The sequence below is a fragment of the Theropithecus gelada genome, chromosome 8 (assembly GCF_003255815.1).
Source record: "Theropithecus gelada isolate Dixy chromosome 8, Tgel_1.0, whole genome shotgun sequence".
In the NCBI taxonomy this organism is placed as follows: Eukaryota; Metazoa; Chordata; class Mammalia; order Primates; family Cercopithecidae; genus Theropithecus; species Theropithecus gelada.
The window spans coordinates 36,611,958-36,629,229 of record NC_037676.1 but is presented as its reverse complement, the minus strand read 5'-3'; the positions used below and the strand labels follow the sequence as shown (position 1 = coordinate 36,629,229).

At 43.9% G+C, this 17,272-nt stretch overlaps 1 protein-coding gene and 1 pseudogene across 6 annotated transcripts in view; one reads left to right on the top strand and one right to left on the bottom strand.

Moving 5' to 3' along the window:
* Nucleotides 1-1,946: 1,946 nt before the first annotated feature.
* ERLIN2 (ER lipid raft associated 2) overlaps nt 1,947-17,272 on the bottom strand; it is a 22,818-nt gene continuing 7,492 nt past the window's right edge. For 3 of the 5 annotated variants that reach the window (XM_025394587.1, XM_025394585.1, XM_025394586.1), the window contains exons 5-7: nt 16,545-16,606; nt 16,265-16,390; nt 13,837-14,822 (exon numbers count right to left, since the gene is read on the bottom strand). In XM_025394587.1, the coding sequence (XP_025250372.1) occupies nt 14,788-14,822; nt 16,265-16,390; nt 16,545-16,606 (223 nt within the window). In that variant the 3' untranslated portion in view covers nt 13,837-14,787. Of the gene's footprint in view, nt 6,453-6,854; nt 6,935-8,628; nt 8,719-9,876; nt 9,969-10,528; nt 10,588-10,749; nt 10,824-13,836; nt 14,823-16,264; nt 16,391-16,544; nt 16,607-17,272 lie in introns of those variants that run through there. The other 2 variants (XM_025394584.1, XM_025394583.1) reach the window with 2 other exon arrangements.
* On the top strand, nt 12,322-13,836 carry LOC112630357 (annotated as a pseudogene). Its single transcript, XR_003120851.1, has one exon. The product of XR_003120851.1 is annotated as a UPF0428 protein CXorf56 pseudogene (transcript).

The following is a 17,272-nucleotide window of genomic DNA, read 5'->3' as shown; positions in this document are numbered from 1 at the left end:
AGATCATGGTGCCCCCAGTCCCATGGTCGTTTCACATTCCAATTTCTTTTTAGTTGTACTTTTGAATTAATTTCATTTCACTTTTTCCCGTTTTTTCCTTATTTTCTTTTTTAGTTTCTTCTCTTCCTCCTCCTGGGACATCAACCATCCAAGTTAACCTTTCATCCTCCCCTACAACCTAATCCTTGAAAAATACAAGTCCAAAATCATTTCATCACCAGTAATTGTCTTTAAATTGCTCCAATAATTTGCAAGGATAAAGGGGAAAAGAGAAAGATTAAAAAGCCAAATGCCCAGAGAAATAGATTTTATAAACAATCTAAAATCCAGTATACTTATTCACCATCAATGCCATCAAGCTTTTAAAACACCCTCATAGTCTAGAATAAAACCAAATTACGAGAAAAACATATATGGATTTAAAAATTATTTCCTTCTGAGCCTACTGTGATTCTTTTGGGGGGATAAAAAAGTAAAATAGAAAATTGCTGTTGCCTGGTTACTTAGCTCTAAAGAGAAATGGAGAAATAATGCCCATGTCCCATCCCAGTTTAAATGAATTCAGGTAGAGTAGCCCATGACAGCAAGCCCTTGGCAAACATGCCATCACATCTGGCCTTTGAAATGTCTATATAGATAGTAGAACCCTAGACCTAGGGAAGACTTAGGGAGGTTTCATACAGAAAGAATGACATTTAAACCATCCCAAACAGCACAGAGTCTGCACAATTTCTGAAGACCATCAGAGAAGAATATTTATTTTCTATTTGCAGGTAACTACTCCTCCCCATGTGAAAGTTTAGCAAGCCTGATCTTGGTTTTTTTTTTTTTTTTTTGAGATGGAGTCTTGCTCTGTCGCCAGGCTGGAGTGCGGTGGCACGATCTTGGCTCACTGCAACCTCTGACTCCCTGGTTCAAGCTATTCTCCTACCTCAGCCTCCCAAGTAGCTGGGATTACAGGCACACACCACCATGCCCAGCTAATTCTTTTGTATTTTTAGTAGAGATGGGGTTTCACCATGTTGGCCAGGATGGTCTCGATCTCCTGACCTCGTGATCCGCCCATCTCGGCCTCCCAAAGTGCTGGGATTACAGGCGTGAGCCACCGCGCCCAGCCTTAGCAAGCCTGATCTTAAGTAAATTATTTAAAAATCCTCCTTTATTCGAGCAAATTTCCTCTTTTTAGCTACCATTATGTAACTTTTATAATCGTGAAGTCATTAAATGTCCCTTCTGCCTTTTCTGGGATCAACCTATGAGCTTTATTTCTCTTTTTTTTCTTTTTGGTTTTAATATTTTCTTTCTAGCTTCTTCAAATTTCTTTCCTTTTTAAAATTGGAGCCCAGAACTGGACAATTCCTCTCAACAGGGCCAAATCAGGTTCTTTTCTTTTTTTGAGACAGTTTTGCTCTTGTTGCCAGGCTGGAGTACAGTGCTGTGATCTTGGCTCACTGCAACCTCCACCTCCCAGGTTCAAGTGATTCTCCTGCCTCAGCCTCACAAGTAGCTGGGATTTCAGGTAAGCGCCACCATGCCCAGTTAATTTTGTATTTTTAGTAGAGATAGGGTTTCTCTATGTTGGTCAGGCTGGTCTGGAACTCCTGACCTCAGGTGATCCACCTGCCTCAGCCTCCCAAAGTGCTGGGATTACAGGTGTGAGCCACTGCACTCGGCTTCTTTTCTTTAAACCAGGTCATTTTCTACACAACATTTTTGTAGAGGTGTGTATCCTCAATACTGTGTTTGCTGCATTGCAATGTCATTCCCTTCTTCTATGTGCTATCCTATTTGTAATCTTATTCCATTTTTTTTTTTTCACATGTGTTTGGCTTTCTACTTAGTGGTTCCCATTTAATAGCTGTGTGTTTTTTAGCCCATTTCTCCAGATTGAAAATAAGTTGTTTTTGAATATATACATGCAAGGTACAGTGTGAAAGCCCTTCATATGCATTATTTCATATAAGCCACTCATTTTATTAATGAAGAAACTGAAGCTTAGAGAGGTCAAAAAACTTATTCAAGACCACACACCTAAGAAGTAGTGGAGCAGTGATTTGAACTTTGGCAGTCTAACTCCAGTAACTACACTCTTAATGTACCCATTCAATTGTTAAGATCATATTATTTGTGTAGCAGGCTCTCAAACCAATAGAAAAAGCTTGGGAGCCCCGTTAAAAAAACCTGAGACAGCCTGGGCTAGGGGTGCCAGACTTAACAAGTAAAAATACAGAATAACCAATTAAATATGAATTTCACATAAACAACAAATTCTTTGGTATGAGTATGTCTCATGCAGTGTTTAGGACATATAGTACCTATACTAAAAATTGTACGTTGTTGAAATTCATATTTAACTAGGTATCTTATGTTTTATCTGGCTACCCTAAGCTGGGCAGCTTTCCAGAGTAAAGACTGGGAGTTCGTCCACTGAACTGATAACAAAATGAGTTTTAGTTTACTTGAAAATATCTTTGTCCTTTGGAGCTGAATTGCAGTGGTGTGTGAATTGTTTAAAATGATAAATCTCTATAGCACCTACCAAGAATTATGCCATGTTCACAAATTCTGTATCGATAATGGGGCTAGATTTTCATCTGAGTATATTTTTAGAGAGATCTTGTACTTAACTCACTAGTTGGGGATGTTTTATTTCTTTATGTCACCTAACATTAGCTATTGCTAAATTTCACTTTAATAAAAAAGTAGATACAAAGACTCATTTTACTTAGCAAGACTGTAAATAAAACTAAGACATAAATTCACATGGGACTGTTAGTATTGTCCAAAACAATTCCTCCAGCTATCAACCTAAGGGAATCAATCCAGCAGTATCATTTATAGAATGATTACTAAAACAAGAATCATTTCTCAGTTACAAATGGGGTCATTAAGCCCTTGGGGCTCTTTGAAAGTAGAAGTAGTTTGACTATTTAATCATCAGTCTACACAAAGGCAGAAATAAAAAGGAATGGAAATACAAACACAAAATGATTGGTTATTACCTCTTTTATAAGGAAACAAGGAAAAAAAAAAAAACCAGTGGCTAGAAACAACAAAACAGCAGTGGCTAGAACCCTACTGAATAGAGCTTAAAGAAGTACTGGTTACATTCACAGACACAGTAGCCACTAGCCAAGATATAGTTTATCTCCATCAAACTTAAATAGATAAAGTCGGTAAGTATGACCATCTTACTTTCACTATTTACTCTCTTTAAATAGTAAAGGTATCAGTTTTGAAAGATACATAGAACCACAGGAACAGTGAATGATCATTTATAAAACAGCTCCTTTTCCTGAATCAATATATTGCTAAAATTCTTTCAGTAACCCTCCCTTTTTATATGATCACAGATCCCTCTACATCTATTTTATTTTACTTATATAAAAATTATTAATAAACTTTGGTTTCCTTGCAAACATTCGGTCCTTGTATTTTAAAAAGTGATTAAAAACTACTGAATATGAATCACTTCTGCAAAGTTTAATGAGTGAGAAACATTCAACCAAGGTGATTCCTCCTTGGAAAATCCTACAAAAACTGAATTTTATAAACAGTTACTTATTTTGATAGATGTTCCATTTATAAATAGCAGCCATGACTTCACTGTCTACAAAATTGCAGGTGTCACATTTTACATGTTTAGAATTCAAATGTTTTAAGATTAGATTTTCTAGTAAGAGTTAAAATAAAAACAAAGTTATACAGACAGATGGGTTAGTTGTCCTATGCAAAGAAAACAGCTGATTTCCATGATTTTGCTATTTAGACAGATAAGAGACAACCATTGGAATGACACTAATGTGTAGGATAACGTATTTTTTGTTTAAAGAGGAAATGATAGAAACTTGGGGCGGGGCAGCTGCAGCAGGACTTGACTCTACTGAGGCTCTTTTGTGGTCATGGGACAAGCTATCGCAGGATGTTAGTACCGGAGAGGCCCTCGAGTTAAGACCTGAGCAAAGTGTGCTATTCAGAGAAGCTGAGCTATCCCTGCTCCCGGTTCTACTGTGGTGAATTGGTGTTTTCTGAGGCCTAGGCAACAAGAGCTCAGGGTAGAAGGAGCAGACATTTTTGGGAAGTGGGGATGCTGGGCATGTCATGTTGCTCTAATAAGTGATTAATAGCACAGAAATGGGAGGAAGATGGATGTATTTTAAATGGATACCCCCTATGCTGGTCTTGGGAAATGACCACCTTTTTTTTTTTTGAGACGGAGTCTCGCTCTGTTGCCCAAGCTAGAGTGCAGTGGCGTGATCTTGGCTCACTGCAACCTCTGCCTCCTGCGTTCAAGCGATTCTCCTGCCTCAGCCTCCCAAGTAGCTGGGATTACAGGTGCCTGCCACCAAGCCCAGCTAATATTTCTATTTTTTGTAGAGATGGGGTTTTGCATGTTGGCCAGGGTGGTCTCGAACTCCTAACCTCAGGTGATCCACCTGCCTCGGCCTTCCAAAGTGCTGAGATTACAGGCATGAGCCACCATGCCCAGCCAAGGGAAATGACCACCTTCTGAAAGGACTCTGGAGCACATTAAAATCCATCACTCCCAGGCACATTTTGTTGCCTGCAAGAACTGTGCACAGGACCGGAAGTCCCAGAGGTCAGAATAGAGAAGGGCAACTTTGAAGTAAGGGGAGCTAACACTGTATCTTTCTAGGCAGGCTCAATGCTCCCAAAACTCCTGAGCAAGCTGGTCCAAGCTCTGGGACCATTCCTTAAACCAGAAGTCTGGGCATGGGCCCGAAAAGAAGGCAGGGACTGCTGCCAGAAAGGACCATTCACAGATTCACCTAGGGAAGAGGGGTACAGGAGTTGGCGGTGGGTGGGGGGGTCAGCTCATAACAGGGCCGAGTCCTAAGCCAGAGGTGGTCATGGAGGACACCAATATGCTTGCAAGTTAACTCCAGATAGCTGCCCTCCACTTAATTCTAGACACAATCCATGGGCTATACAGGTTGGACACCCCCAGCCCCTCAATCTCAGGATATAAGAAAAACTTTTTGTTCAAATTTGCTCTCCCCATCCTGAATCTCCCAGGGCGACTCAAAATGTTCTGACTAGTAATGAAAAAGAAAACCCTTTGAATGGATTTTGGCACAGCCATTCCAACCTGGGGACTTGGGCATGAACTCTGACTTGCTCCACACAGCTGTCCCTGGAGACCGAATGTTCAGCCTGACTTGTGTTGCTGCCTGCAGCCCTGGATTTAAAAACACAGGCTACTTAGTGAATAGTCCTTTTATCACTAAGTCAGACCCACTCCCTGCATAAGCCACAGGCATTAAGACCAGGACATCTCTTGACTGATCGTTCCTCCTCCTGCACACATGGTGTCAGACCTCTTCACTGCAGAATCTCTACAACAATAGAAAGACACTTCATCTCGAGGTGCACACATAGCCTGTCAGGCAGGTCCTGCAGTGGCTGAGAGATAACAAGGATCCCACTCCAGCAGCTGTTAAGACACCTGAGTTGTTTGTCCCTGTCTTCTTGATACTGAGTGGAACTAATGAACGGAATTTTTGAGAAGAAAAAAAAAAAATCACAGGATAGGTGAAAAGATGCAGAAATAATTGAGTGGTGGTGATCAAGCTCTGACTCTAGAAATGTAGTCAGAAACCACCACTCTGAGCCCTAGGGCAAGGAGCAAAGTGTATACAAAATCTTGCAAAACCTAGCACCAGTACTTCCTTATGAGGGCTCAAGAAAGCACGCCTCTAAAATAACTCACACACATGCGGACAAGAATGCCAGGAAGGTCGAACGTTCTCTGCAGCTGTTTCTTCACAGCTCTACTGGCAAACTCACAGGCACATATTTGCTCAGTTGCTGAGCCTCACCCACAGACATCTCCCACCTCGGAGGCAGAGGTGAGAACGCTGGACTGCATTTTCCCAAATAAGGGAAATCAAATCAGTTGGAGGTAACACTCTACATTTCTCCCCCTCCTTAATGATAGCATCCCTAATTAAGCCAGCCTCAAAGGATAAAATTAGTGTCTAGAGGTCAAAGGTCAAGCCCATGGTTTACAAATCTTATTGGAAGTCATATAAACTGCTTACCTGAAATAAAACCCCCCATCAGTCCCCACCCTCCCTTCCCTGGAAAGGGAGTAGATTTAAGTTCATTTCTTCTTTTTCACCACAGTAATTGGAAGACAGAGAAGGTAGTGGGGGAGGCAGGAACATTCTGATTCATCTTAAAAAATAAAGATCTGCTTAAGTGTCATTTGCAGTCGTATCAAGTTTTTTTCAATTCTCCTTAGTGGCCGTCTCCAAGGGCTCATCTTCTAAGCCAAAGCTTAGCTTGTCAGCTAGCCCCTCAAACTGCTTGCTCACACTGCCCGCGGAGTCCATGAACATGTTAGGAATGTCTTTGCCAAAGTAAATCTTGCTGTTGGAAGCAATGGCCTTGTACTTCATCAGCTGAAGATATTCAGGGGTTAGCTTCAGCTGTTTAAAAAAAAAAACGTATGGAAGACTTAGGTGGAACCATGTTAGAGAAGACGGGGGTGGTGCCCCTTCAATTTTCCTATGACGAGGGTCTCTGTCAAATATTTATGCCCCTACGTACTTTTTGTGGTCTCATTGTTACATTTCTGTAAGAGACAGTCATCTCAGATCTTGGAGCAGAGTTGCAAAAGTTAAAAGTTTCCATGTTTAACACAAAATTAAACTAAACTTCTATCAAGGCATGTCCAAGGAGAAGGAAAGTACTTGCACCACACAGCACAGGTGTCCTCAGTTCTGGCCATGAAGGGCTTTGGGTGGTGGTAGGCACTCAACACTGGAAACTCTCCCACAATACAGACCCAGACCCAGACTCCTCTTTATCAGGCTGTGCGGGGTCTTTACCTTATTGGCTTCGGCTATTTTCATAGCAGTGTAGCACTCAGCATCCGCCTTTGCCTTCTCCCGGGCCAGAAATGCAGCATCTGAGGGGGAAGGAGTGCAGTGAACTTGGTGAAGTGCTAAAACTGAGTTCTTTGCAGGAAGTGCAGAGGCTATGGGAAGACTCTGTTCTGGTCCCTGGAACTTCGCCCCGACTGCCTCTGTGACCTGGGGGAGACTGCTTTGTCCTGTTTTACATGCATTTTCCCCTATTGTACAAGTTGTTGTAAGGATCAACTAAGATGAAAAAGTGTTTTGAAAGCATCTCCCTTTGACAGGGGCAGCAAGTCTGTGGCTATGGCCCAAACATACATGTTGACAGCGCTATGGAAGAAAGCAGTGTTAGCCAGAAGCGCTTCCTGTCTTACTTCTTTTGGAGATCCATGTCTGTGAAGCACAGCAGTGGGACCCTGCCTCAAGCTCTAGGCCAGAGCTTGCCACTCCTCCCTCTTGTGCTACACAGCAAAAGCAGGAAAGCTCAAAGGTGGCTCTAAGTACGGCCAGAGGTGGATCCACCCTAAAACTGAATGCCATGAACGTAACATAGTTCAGTCCCTCTCCAACTTCAATTCCCTTTTATTTCCATCAATCATTTCAAAAAGGTCCTAATTAACAGTGATTAAGCTGGCGCGATTCTGAGAGAGAATTACATGCTATGGTCCAGACCAACACGTGTTTGGATTAAGACCTATTTAAGTCCACTGTGTAAGCCATATTCTTCCCTAATCAGCTCTGAGACTAGCTTTCTGTCAAGCTGATAGAAAATTTTTGATATTTACCTCCTTGCCTTGGGAATGGGCCAGCCTCATGTGAGTAATATATGTAGCAACATGTCTGGGAGAAAGGCCAGTCTGTGGGTGGGTTCTCACTGCGTGCCCTCAGTGTGACCCCTCGTGGAAGGAGCTTCAGTCCAGCCAGGGTTCTGAGCACTTGATGACATGTATTTGTGAGAAATAAAAACGTGTTGCTTTGCTAAGAGCTCCCTAATGAGGAGCCACTGATCTGTGAAATCCTAACTGGCTCCTCTATGGGCCCCTGCAAAGCCTGACAGGCCCAATAATGAGTATAATTAGACATAACACTTTGTAGCCTGAAGCTGGGCCTTGAGGTCCCAGTTTTGCCTTGGAATTTGCTTGAAATAAGCCACCCCAAGAAGAGGTGGGCAGTGGGAAGGAGGTGCAGGCTTAGGAGCAGGAACAGAAGGTGAATGATATTCAGAAAAGCCAGCAAAGAAAACCTTTCTCTCCAGCTCCTGTCTGACAGGTGCTGAAAATCTGTCTTCTTCAAACCTGGCTTAATATCTGCATAGACCTGGAGAACAGACTTGGAGCCCAAAACCATGGCGCCGACCAACTTTGGAGCAGAAGAAGCTAAGGCAGTGGGGAGAGCCAACTGCTGAGAGTACGCTGCCACCGCTCCAAGGCCCCGCTAGCCTGGGAACTCCAAGACAGCAGGTCTACGGGACTTCCTTTTTCTCATGCCTAACAAAATGCTGGGCACATACTGGTAGTCAAGCCACATTTGCTGAATGAACAAATGCTCTCTGAAGTAGAAAACAGATGCTAGCCTGGCCACAGTCGCTTCAAAATTCAAATCTCCGCATGGAGAAAAGCTGCTGTTGTGCGGAGATCATGACATCCTTGAGCACAGTTAAAGAGCAAAGGCAATGGCTCCCCTACCCACTGGCCCCAGGGCGTGGTCTGAGGAGGACTCAGGCATGACAGCCACTTCTGCTTACCTTCAATTTCTGAAATCTTCTTCTCAGTCTCCTTCTCCATCACCTTCTGCCCGTAGGTGATCTCAGCCACCTGGGCCACTTTTTCTGCCTCTGCATAAATGATAGTGAGGAAAGACTTAGGGTTCTGGCATTTCAGAGTTTGACTAATTTCACCTTTCACCCGAGCTGAGTGTCCTGGTGGGCCAGCTTGGCTGGAGAGCCCCCAGAGGGCAGCTGTGAGGGCACACATGGGCAGAGTGGGATGTGCCAGTGAGCACAGCCCCCTTCTATCGGCGTGAGATAGTAACCGAGGAGACCTGGGCCCAATGCAGGAAGCATGAGCCCTAACTTCACAAGGGAACTTCTCCAAAGGAATATTCTATAAGAATGGAGTACTCTAGCAGGGTTCTGCCTCGCCCTTCACTGTAGACAGGGCTCAGGTTGGTTGTTGATAATACAGCGCAGTGGCTAAGACCATAGCTTCTAGAGCCAGTGTCCTTGGTTTGAACCCCAGTTGCACCCCTTACTTGCCATATGCCCTTGGGCACGGCATTTTACCCCTCTGTGCTTCGGTTTGATAAAACGAGGTTAAGGATAATACAGAACCTTCCTCACACAGTGGTTGTGAGGGTTGACTTAACCCACATATTAAGTGGTTAGAAAAGTATGTGGCTCACAGTAAGTGCTTAATTAAGTGTTAGCCATTATTATGAAGAATTAACAGCCTGGGCGCGGTGGCTCACGTCTATAATCCCAGCACTTTGGGAGGCCGAGGTGGGCAGATCATGAGGTCAGGTGTTCGAGGCCAGCTTGGCCAACATGGTGAAACCCTATCTCTACTAAAAATACAAAAATTAGCCAAGCGTGCTGGCACGTGCCTATAATTCCAGCTACTCAGGAGGCTGAGGCAGGAGAATCACTTGAACCTGGGAGGTGGAGGCTGCAGTGAGCTGAGATCATGCCATTGCACTCTAGCCTGGGTGACAGAGCAAGACTCCATCTCAAAAACAAAACAAACAAACAAACAAAACAACAAAAAAAACAGGCGGGGCTTCTTTCATTTAAGAAATAAGTGGGAACTCAAAACTCATTACCCTTGGCCATGATCTGACAATTTCAACTTTGTTTCTGGGAGTCTACCTGCCACTCCTGCGCTGTGGAAGTGGTTTGGAGGACCATGGGGTCTCACCAGGCCTCAGCCTCCTTGCATCTTCCCACCACCCCCAGCCCTTCTGCCTGGAAAGGGGGATCACAGAACCACATTCAGACCAATGAGCGCCTTCTTCCGCTCTGTCTCTGCTTCCTTTTCCACCACCTTCTGTTTCTGGGCTGCAATAAGAAGCTTTGTCTTCTCGCTTTCCCTGAAGAGGAGAAAAAGCTGTGAGGCAGCTATGGAAAACTCAGGAGCTTTACTGTCCCCAGGAGAAGTCAAATTCTTCTGCTGAAGAGAGGCAAACTCCCATTTCCTACTCCTCCTGGAAGGCTGTTCCATGGCCCAGGTAAAAGCTGATCTATAAAAGCTGACAGTAACATAGCTCTTCTCCTCCCAAGTAACTCATTTGTGGAAAATAAAACATAATTTAGTAAAATACACCTGTCTGTCCACTTACTGGTGTCTTGCTCCTGTCTACGCCTTGGGCATGAGTCACTGAACACAAACAAGGCCCCTTGGCCCTTTTCAAAACATCGCTGCTCTACAGGGCTTATCCTGGTGTTCTCAATCACAGGCAGGGAGCCCCAGTGGTGGCCCTGACGTGCCTGCCCAATCTTACAGTGCAGTGGGCTGTGGCAAATCCTCCAGCAAGGGGATAACCGTGAAGCCTGGCAGCTTCAGTTACCTCTGGGATGGGATGAGGTGGGAGGTGGGAGGTGGGAGGTGGGAGTCAGTGGTGGTCACAGCCCAGGCAGAGGGTATACTCACATCAACTCGTAGTTTCTGCGGATTGCCTCTGGTATGTTGGGCTTTGTTACCCGCACAGCCTGGAGAGAGATTAAAACAGCAGCTGATGGGAAAGTGAGGGCAGTGAGGGGACACACGCAGTTCCCACTGGGCCTTGATCTTCCTGCACAAAAAGGACATTCCTTGGGAGAAGGGATGCAGTGTCAGAGAGCGAGGGGCTGCTCCCATGCAGCAATGCTTACTTGAATGACCAGCCCAGGGGCCATGGAGGTCAGGTCCTGCTGCAAAGCCAGTTTGAGATTTTCATCAATCTGATCTGGAATAAAGAAAAGACAGAGAAAAAGGAGTTGTTACACTTTCTAGATGAGGGAGGGCAGGATGAGGGTAAAGTGCAAGTTCAGTCACCAGCTCAAGAATGTACCCTCCCAAGGGAGTGTGCTTATCAAAGCCCACAAATCTAAAGATCCCCTGCCCAACTTCTGAAGCAGCCTATGCAGGCAGCCCTCTACACGGCGAACGCAAGGGCATTCTATTTCTGTGCCTCAAGATAAAACTCAACCTTTGTTCTGAAAATACTAACCATGCCCTACAGCGGGTGAGAGCTTAAAAAGAAAAAAAAAAGAACAAACAATTCTAGCACATTTCTTGCGTGAGGCAGCAGCCTTTCCCTAGACAACAGCAGCCAAAGAGAAGGAAGGTTCAGTTTCCCTGAAGAAGGAAGGTGGAATGGCTATTTAGGTTTTGTGGAAAGAGCTGAGCACATTAAATCTAGTAATTTTAGAAGTTTCTAAAAGAAAAACAGACTTTGACGTCAAGGAGAGCCCCAAGGAAGACTGTTTCTATTAGGAACTCCATCAAACAACAGGAAGGGAAAATTAAAATGTACAGTTCTGGAAACGAGCCCCAGGCTTTTGATGTGCTGTTTGCGTTGGTCCTGATTTCTTTGTCTGGAATCCACATGAGTTGTTTCACAGACAAATGTAGGAACAGCTGTAACCGACTCTCCCCCTGCCTTCCTTTCCAGCTGCAATCTCAGAAAAGCAGCACCAAAGCTGCCTTCTCTGGCCTGGGCTTCTCAGGTTTTAGAATCCCCTTCCTTGCCTTCTGCCCATGAGATCCTCGATAAGATCCCGGCGGGGCTTAGAGAAAAAGACTAAGTGAAATCAGGCTGGGACTTGTACACCACATCTCTGCTTCGCTGTCAGCTGCCATCTGCTTTAAGTAGTCCTTTTGTGGTCACCTGTGCTCAAATAGCCTCTGAAGAAGAGAAAGTCTCCGTCCTTTTACTGATGCCAAAATGGAGGCCCATGGAAGCTGGCTAGTAGCAAAAATAACAAGCTTGTTTAATTGGTGGGCCTTGATTGTTAGGATTTTAAGATAGTACTATCAGTAAACAAGGGACGGTAACGTTTCTACATATAGGATGTGCTCTCACAAGCCTGAGCACCGAAGGAGAAACGTCATCAAGTCGGCACCTCCCACCTGCTAGGGGTCAACCAATTTAACAACTAGAACTAAATATTACATTTCATATTTTAATTTTTTAAGTAGAATACCAATCAAACTTTAAATGGCCCGTGTCCTCCATAAGCTAATAACGTCATTCATCAGACCAAATTATATCTCAGTCAAGGTGGAAGCCTGTGGCCATGGGCTAGTAGCTAACCGGGAAAATGTGAAAGAAATACTTTTCAAGGTGTTTTAGTAATACTGATGTTCATATGTTATGGAAATGTTGATAAATGCCATTTAAATTATATTATTAAGGTAGCCGCAGGGAAAAGGCGAACGGCGCGCTCGTGACGTCATTTCGCCGCGACCCTCTTAGCGTAGAGTTTTCAGGTTGCTCCTGGAAACCATGCCGAAAGTAGTGTCTCGGTCAGTAGTCTGCTCTGACACTCGGGACCGGGAGGAATATGACGACGGTGAGAAGCCCCTCCATGTGTACTACTGTTTGTGCGGCCAGATGGTCCTAGTGCTGGACTGTCAGTTAGAGAAATTGCCTATGAGGCCTCGGGACCGGTCCCGTGTGATTGATGCTGCCAAACATGCCCATAAGTTTTGTAACACAGAAGATGAAGAGACTATGTATCTGCGGAGACCTGGAGGCATTGAACGACAGTACAGAAAGAAATGTGCAAAGTGTGGACTGCCGCTCTTCTACCAATTCCAGCCGAAGAATGCTCCTGTTACCTTCATTGTGGATGGAGCAGTAGTTAAGTTTGGCCAGGGCTTTGGGAAAACGAACATATATACTCAGAAACAAGAGCCTCCTAAGAAGGTGATGATGACCAAACGGACCAAAGACATGGGCAAGTTCAGTTCTGTCACTGTGTCTACCATTGATGAAGAGGAAGAGGAGATTGAGGCTAGGGAAGTTGCTGACTCCTATGCACAGAACGCCAAAGTGATTGAAAAACAGCTAAAGCGCAAAGGCATGAGCAAGAGACGACTACAAGAGCTGGCTGAACGGGAAGCCAAGAAAGCGAAAATGAAGGGGACCTTGATTGACAACCAGTTCAAATAACCAGGCTTTTTTCTGAGCCCTAGACTGGAGGCAAGCATTTAGATCAGGAGACAAAGTAATTTCTTGATTACATAGACTGGTTCCTATTTATGTATTAGCAGAAGGCTTTATGTTGTTTCCCACTGATTCTCCTACATGCAGTGAGGTCTTTTAACTGAGTGCATTTGACCCGCTTTCTAGGAGATGAATTTTTCTCTATTTTTTTCTGTTTTTTTTTTTTCCCTCTATTTTCTCTATTTAGGTTTTCTGTACTATTTTTTTTGTCCATTTAATGCAAACTTATTCAGCTGTGTAGAAACTTTATGAATAGATCAGTGCTTGAGTGTCTCCAGTCTCTAAAGTGGCTGGTTTTATTCTTTCTTCAAAGTTAATAACATGTTTCAAGATTTTTGGACAAAATATTATGGTGTGTCATAGAGAAAAGCAGCATGAATTGTATTTAAGTATAGCAAGTCAGATCCTTTGAAGTGACTGTCTCTGTTCTTAGAAGGGTTCTTGGAATTGGCCGTGGTTTGAATCTTTCACTGTCAGAGGAGACCCATTAAAAGCCAGAATCTGCTTTCTTTACTTCACACACTGAAGCTATAGGTGAGCCATCCCATGTCAGACTTTATACTCAAAGAAGGAAAAGCCAGATTGCAGTGAGGGAGTAGGACAGCTGAGATCCGAATGAAAATGGGGTCTCAATAGGTAACCCAAGGGAGCTACCCTCTAGTCGGACAGCTAGTACTGCTTCCTTGCATGGACACATGGGAGGGAGATGTTATAGATTAATAAATAAATGATAGTGAGATAAACAAAATGATCTGTTGGGTATCTTTTACTTTACATTTGCTATTTGCAGAGGAGTGTTGTATATATAGGTATTATTTTATGTCAGACTGCTTCAGTGATACCTATATCCACGTGTTTGTATCCATGTTTTTATCCAACTGTATTAAAAGGTGTTGGGACAGGAAAAAAAGTTGTATTACTAAGAACACACAAAGAGGTTCTTCAGGTAAACTTCTGAGTAAGTATCAGATAATACTTTAATAACATGGGCAAAGAGGATGCGGCAGAGTAAGAAGTGATGAAAATTATGCAGCTTCATGTTTAAAGTCTGGGCTATGGGAGTCCTGAGAGAAGGAAAGTATAGAAGAACCTTCTGAGTTGAAGGGCCAGGACTAGAAACATGAGCTCCTCCTTTATGGATATGACAGATTCTAAGCCAAGTAGTGCCTGCTAGCAAGACTGAGATGTAAAAATAAAAAAAAGTTTCAAAGCAAATATATTTCCCCAGCTTCTCCATACAAGCAGCTGTACTTCACTAAGCTACCAACTTTAGCTGTAAGAAAGTAAGTTTTCTAATGAAAAACAAGTTTGTATTTTAATTTTCTCTCCAGGGACATTGGGGATCCTTGGTCTTTTGTTTCAGTGCTTTGAAATGTTCATGTAATGGCACAAGCCCTAAGACAATGGCTAGAGAGAATTAATATTTTATACAATTCTATTAGTTTGAGGTTAAAAAAAAAAATCAATGGCAAATTTACCAACTTTTTCTTAAAAGCACACTGAATCCCAAACCGATAAAAGACTACAAACCCTATAAAATGAATTTAGATTCATTTTCTACTGCAGAAACATTAAAAGTAATTTGGATGATTTCCTAAATCTTAAATGGTGCAAAAGGTGGTTTGCTTAATTATGATTGTTGGCGATGTGGATGATTCCTCCTGTCTGCTATGAAAAATGTTCTCGCTCAGGGTCCCTTTTATGAAGATTCCTGGGAAAAATCATTTTCCAGTCCTAGTGTCAAGAATAGTTATACTATTGGTTAAAAATTCATTTACTTTTGGCATTGGCTATTAGAGAATTTCTGGCAGTGAGTTTAAACAGAATACTTGACTGCAAACAGGTTGTAACAGTTACCCAACTGTGTCCTTCCTTTGCTGCTAAGTCAGGTTGCCTTTATTTTGAAGAAGGTAAAAAGGACAAAGGCCGGGCGCAGTGGCTCAAGCCTGTAATCCCAGCACTTTGGGAGGCCGAGATGGGCGGATCACGAGGTCAGGAGATTGAGACCATCCTAACACAGTGAAACCCCATCTCTACTAAAAAATACAAAAAAAAAAACTAGCTGGGCAAGGTGGCGGGTGCCTGTAGTCCCAGCTACTCGGGAGGCTGAGGCAGGAGAATGGCGTAAACCCAGGAGGTGGAGCTTGCAGTGAGCTGAGATTGCGCCACTGCACTCCAGCCTGGGCGACAGAGCGAGACTCTGTCTCAAAAAAAAAAAAAATAAGTTCNTTTGGGAGGCCGAGATGGGCGGATCACGAGGTCAGGAGATTGAGACCATCCTAACACAGTGAAACCCCATCTCTACTAAAAAATACAAAAAAAAAAACTAGCTGGGCAAGGTGGCGGGTGCCTGTAGTCCCAGCTACTCGGGAGGCTGAGGCAGGAGAATGGCGTAAACCCAGGAGGTGGAGCTTGCAGTGAGCTGAGATTGCGCCACTGCACTCCAGCCTGGGCGACAGAGCGAGACTCTGTCTCAAAAAAAAAAAAATAAGTACAAAACATATCTACTTAGGCACGTGGAGTCTTTTTGTTTAAAGTGTTTTTCTATTTGTCGCTACAGGTACAGAGTAAAAAAATAATAATCACAAAGTTTCTGGGAACTGGAAGGAACTATGGTTCTCATCACACTTCTAGAATTAGGAATCATGTCTTTTTCATCACCCATTCCTGGGGGCCCTCCATTCAGTGTGGCATGGTGAGAGGAATGCTGAAGAGCCAGGAGAGGAAAGCTCCTGTTTCAGCTCCACTACTAACTGGCACCTGGCTCTGCGACTTTCTCGCTTTGGGTCACGGTACCCTCATCTTAAAATGAGGATGCTGGGCTGGAAAATCTCTGCAGTTCTTCTAGAATGGATCTTGTCTTCATTACTGAATGACAGTTTAGGGACAGTGGAAACACATTTCCACTCCAGCATCTGATTGAGGCCAGAAGTGAATACTCTACTCCACTACGATCCCTGTGCCCAAAGCTCCAGCCCTCTAAGGATCTTGTTGCATTGCCATCAGCACTCTCCAGGAATTCCTTTGTGACCAGCTCCTGAGCACGAGATTCTTTAACATTTCCTGTCCCTAAGTGCCCATCACACCCTGCAGGCAGCCAGGCATTAGGCAGTGGAGACACATGGGGTTCCAGGAACCCTGCTTAAGCATGGCACGCTCAGGAGAGACTTTCTTACCAAACAGCTCAATGTAGACCTCTTGAAGTGTGTGCACACTGCAGAACTGGTTCAGTTCGTGGTGGATCTTGTTGAAGATGAGGGCCTTGTCATAGTCGGCAGTATAGTTCTTCACTATATCATACACTGAGAGGGAAGGAGAGGGCTTGGCATAAGAAAAGGCAAGACTCAAAATGCCCTCAGACACAGCAGCTCTCCTTTTCCGAGGTGCTACAACAGACACGGGAGTGGCATGCTGGGGAAACTGAGCTGGTGGTGGGAATAAACTGTTAAGACGTACCTGCGTTTGGGACCAGGAAGTTCACCACTTCAATTCTGTCAAAGTAGATCATCACACCACCACTATTGGAGGGAGAATGGACAAGAAGTCACTGGGAAGCTCTGGGATATGGTGCAGTCCCCCAGGGCGATGGTGTAAGATGTGGGCTTGGCAGAAAAGGAGTAGAAGAGTTCACAGGAGGTTGTAAGGCAGCTTGGATCTCCAAGCAGGAGGTTCTGCAGGGCTCATGGCAACAACATACTCTCCTGAGAAATCACACTGCCTAGGAACATCTCTACAAAGACACGAGTGAGACTTTTGGGGAACAGTATGAAAGAGTAACTCATATCTTTGGAATCAGCAATGCCTTTTGATTAATCAGTTGCACAGAGAAGACTAAGGAGGGTCAAGGTGAAGTTTTTAGAACTTATAAGGTTACTATGGAATGTTATGGTCAATGTTTCTTAAACTGTCTTCACTATTACTTTAGTGTCACACTCCCTTTGCCCTCAAATGTTTATTATAAAAAGATTTCAAACATAGAGAAGCTGAAAGAATAGTACAACTAACATCCATATCCAGACACCTGAGTTCAACACTGATAACATTTTACCTTATTTATTGGCTTTTTTTTTTTTTTTTTTTTTTTTTTTTTTGGGGTGTCCACCCTTGTGTCCCCCGCGGCGGGCTTGGGTGACGCGTTCGGGGCCCTCTGAAAGCCCCCCCCCCGGTCCCCCCCATTTTCCCGC